Source organism: Papilio xuthus, unplaced genomic scaffold, assembly GCF_000836235.2.
Source record: "Papilio xuthus unplaced genomic scaffold, Pxut_1.1 DF826945.1, whole genome shotgun sequence".
Taxonomy (NCBI): Eukaryota; Metazoa; Arthropoda; class Insecta; order Lepidoptera; family Papilionidae; genus Papilio; species Papilio xuthus.
The window spans coordinates 5,324,150-5,328,717 of record NW_013531704.1 but is presented as its reverse complement, the minus strand read 5'-3'; the positions used below and the strand labels follow the sequence as shown (position 1 = coordinate 5,328,717).

Genomic DNA, 4,568 nt, shown 5'->3' with positions numbered 1-4,568 from the left:
ATATTTAGTTCATGTTAATGTACGTAAAATTATATGTTTAATGAACATGCAAAGTAAATAATAGCGTGGAGATATTAAAAATCATTTTTATTTATAGAAATATGTACAGCTTTGTTATATATACTTTTAAATAAACACGATTAAAAAGATATATAGATTTTTTTTGTTTTTAGGGTTCCGTACCTCATAGGAAAAAAAACGGAACCCTTATAGGATCACTTTGTTGTCCGTCCGTCTGTCTGTCAAGACCCTTTTTTAAATATTTTCGCAATCATAGGAAATGAAATTAAGAAGTTTTAATTACATACTTTATTCAGATCTTTATAAATTGATTATAATATAAATAGTTTCAAAAATCTATGTCATATATGTTATATATTTATTGCACTTAGTTAACTTAAATAAGACATATTAAGTTACACTAAATATGGTTGTAAAATTTTCTCGACAAACCAATCTTGAGGGAATTGTAGATGGTCACCTGGAGTTGACAAGAATACGAGTTTACCAGATTCCTCCATTTTCTTTAATCCCAAACGATCCTAAGAACACATGAAGGTATGACTTTGGGTTTAGACTGACAATGATCAAGAAATTTAACCACAGTTAAATTATTAATACTAGCGGTCGCCCGTGAACTCGTCAGTGAATTATAAAAAAGTACCTTCTCGTCAAAGTCGCGCTAAAACGCGACACACAGACAAATAAAGAAAATATTTTTTTTCATTATCTACAACACAAATACATCCCATGTACTAAATATGATTTTTTTCACGATATTACATACAGACTATCCAATTATATTGCTATGTATATAGTACACATAAGTATTATACTAAGAAAATGTTTTCTGTTATCGAAACTAAGACAGATAACAGTCTTCTTAACGCTAAACCGTCTCGATCTACTAGTTATCAAGCTCTCAACAATGCAATCAAAATTAAGCTTACATACCTGTACATAAAGATCAGATTGCTCCAACGACTGCAGTACTTTTGCCTGACCCGGTGCATAGAAACCGAACCATTCGGTTTCTCGCGGTTGCACTATACTATCGCTTTCGAATTTCACCAGTACTAATTTATTTAATCTGTTCAGATTTTCTATATACGTTTTATTAATTTCCCTTTCATTATTAATATCTGCTAGGAATTGACTTTGTTTTTTATATACATCTTCGTCTAATGGATCATGCCAGTAGGTTGCCTGTACTAGAGATTCTTGCACCCAACTGCAAAGAATTATATGAACAGAGTATGTCATTGCTTTGACACTTGTATAAATATATTTAGTCTATGTTTTGTCAAAGAATAAAAGACAGGATTAATTGTAGACACACCATTTGTTGCATAAATGAACCGGCTTGCCAGTTAACAAAGCCGCAGAGAAGACAGGCATTAACTGGAAATCATTCTATGTTTCGCCTAATAACTGTTACGTAAGGCCTAATTTATTTCTACTTCTATAAGTGGATTAGGCCGAGGATGGGACAAATAGGAAAGGGAAATGTACTTTATCTATGTATCCCTCCATCTGTTGATTGAAGGTCAAACATCTGTAAATGTGGATTATCTATGGGCAGAGGTCACTTCACTATTTTAGGCGAATCGGTTGGCCGTTTGCTCATTTGCCACCTTATACTATAAAAAAAATAATATCAATGCATGGTTCTTTAATGCAGTTCTACCACAAAGTAAGAAAAAATAAGTATAACTAACCTGTAATAGGCAGCATAGTTAAGCATCTTTCTAACATAATCACAACTTGCATGCTGCAATGCCCCGCAGTGCGGCAACCCATATACTCCTTGGTGTTGTCCACCAAGGGATATTAATGATTTTATTGCTGGCAACTTATGACCACAACGCTGAACTAGTCCTCTCCTAATTACAATTGAAATAAATGCATTTAAAAATAGTCATAAAATAATAAGAATATGTAGATTAATAAAATAATGAGAAGAATTTAAATAAAATTAATATACAAAAGAGATTTGAATAATTATGACCAAAAAAATTTTTGTACTGCTGGCAATATTAATATGCAGTTTTTATTAAAATTTATTTACATTTTTATATCAAATTGTAGTAAGTTGTAAAAAAAAGATAGAATTTTCATGCAGAATAATTATTTTTCACTTTTTGTAATTTACTTACTTAAAAAATTAATTTTTATTTTTAAATGTCAAGATAATAGTCTGATTTGACATAAAAATGCTATAGTTTGAGTATTAAAATAAATAATACTTACAGAAATTGAGCACCCTGTGAAAATCCTATTGCATTAAAACCATCTGCTAATTTTGGATCATTAGCTAGTAGTTTACAAACATATTGAATTTGTTTATTTGGATGCATAAAATACCCATTTTCAAAATCTTCAATAGTCGAATTTCCGATTTGTAAGGAAAGTACGTAAACACCAGGAATTTCTTTTTCCAAAAATATTTTAAACGATCCTAAACTAAAGTCGACGCAACAAGTATCACCTGTGTTTTTAAATTTAAAGAAAAACGTTAGTATACTAAGATCTAAAAATAAAATTATCGATCACTGAAGTCAATTAAATTCTTACCCATTCCATGCCAAAGAACAATGGGAGTTGGATCTGCTAAAATATATTTGATTGAAAATAAAATAACTAGCCATTTAGACATTTTACTTATTAAATAAATTAACTTTTTGATACGAAATTATAATCATTCAAACACAACAAAAAGGAGATGAGATAAATGCTAGGCTAATCAAATACTGAACTGTTCGCATGGACAAGACTGATTCGACTGGGCAAGTTTAAATCAATAACAAATTGGATTCAATGTTCAATGAATGTTTGCAATGTTTATGTTTTCCTCCACTTTGTTTTCCTGTCATGTTGTCATTGTGTTGACAGTTTAAAGTTGCTATTAGCATTGCCATAGATTCTTAGTCTATGCAGACGTAATAAAAATGTATGATCATGCTTCTATAAAACATTATTATAATTTGTTATTGTTCCTATTTATTCATAATAAAAAACAACGGAAGAGTGAAAAGGTAATCGTTAATTAAACATTGATATTCACATTTTACCAAACGTTTAATAATCTGATATAATCGAAAATTTTGTTTCAGTATGAAAATATTATTATAGAACATTACAATAAGCATAATTATATTCGTTGAACAAATAGACCGTCACCTACCGTTAGATATAAAACGCCTGCGAGAATCGCAAAACTATTTTACAATAATGTCTATTTGCATTCTTGTTTTTAACATGATATCTCTAAATCGTTTTTTAAAAGAAACTTAGGTTAAACATGCAGATGTGTGTGTGCGCTGTGCTACTAAAAACCAGGTAAAAATTCCATAGCTTGAAAATTCAACTATTAATTATAATTATTCGAACTATTTCTAAAGATGTATTTTTATGTCGCCTACAAGATAAATCTTGTCAGAGTCGTAGCAAAGATGGCGCAGTTAGTATAAAGTTCATTTTTTTCTTTATTGGCGTAATTAAATTAGATTGCTAAAATCAAAATACAGTCCAACCTGGATAAGGGAGAATTTTTAAGGGAGAAATCTCTATAAACAGGAGTCATTGGCCGGTCTGAACGGACGACCTCCATAAACGTAAAAAATATCGCGTTCCCTTGGACTCTTCTGCTTATTCACATACCACTGTACTCGCATTCTTGAGTCTTCTGGGAACTACTTAAAGTTTTAGTTAGTTATATTAACAATAAAATATTTTTTTATAATTCAATTTATTTATTTCGTCTCAATTAAGAACAATGTCAACAAGAATAAAATAAGAAGCCATTGGAAAAATGAAAACATATGGCACTAATATCATCAATTAAAATTGTGCGTAAATTTTTAGTCAATATTACATATTTATATGTTTAGTCAAAGAACATAAATGATGAATTGTTAGTTCAAATATATAGTGGTGGAATAACATAATACATAATTTTGAAACTCAACGAGAATTATTACAACAAAATTAAATTATTTACAAAATTATCTTAGTTAATACTTCAATGTAATTAATATTTACATCACGTCCATGATGAAATAAGATAATAGTATAATAAAAATTAATTAAAAGAAATCACATAAATAAGTTTTATTGCACCTAATTACGGAATAAATAATAAACGAACTCATCGGTATCAAAATAGACATATTGATGTTTTGCAGGGGTAGTAAACAGTTTATTACTTGACTTTTAGTGATGTTTCATGGTCAGACCAATGTCAAAGATTAAGAGGTATAGTAAATTTTAGGAAACACAAAATTACAGTAATAATTGTGTTAACATTCGCCACTTTATTTCAAAGTACACTGTTAGTGTTAAATTGGTATACATAATTAAATGTTTGTAACCCCTGTAAATGTAAATTGTAGCAATAAAGCTAAAAAGTAGAATATTTTATAGATTTCAGCTGCTCAGTTCATAATATTAATATGAGTTATTACAGGCAACTCTTAGAAAAACATATTTTGTCAATGCTTTCATTTTCTTTAAAGAAAACAGAGATAGCAAAATATTTTTGCATCGCGAAAACTCATTATTGAAACATT

At 29.2% G+C, this 4,568-nt stretch overlaps 1 protein-coding gene across 1 annotated transcript; it reads right to left on the bottom strand.

The window, feature by feature from the left end:
- Positions 1–337: 337 nt before the first annotated feature.
- Ppt1 (Palmitoyl-protein thioesterase 1) lies at positions 338–2,750 on the bottom strand. The gene is given in 5 exon segments (NM_001312060.1): positions 338–542; positions 955–1,231; positions 1,719–1,883; positions 2,251–2,488; positions 2,575–2,750. Coding segments are annotated over 5 exon segments (888 nt in total). The 5' UTR covers positions 2,657–2,750; the 3' UTR covers positions 338–416.
- Positions 2,751–4,568: the final 1,818 nt, after the last annotated feature.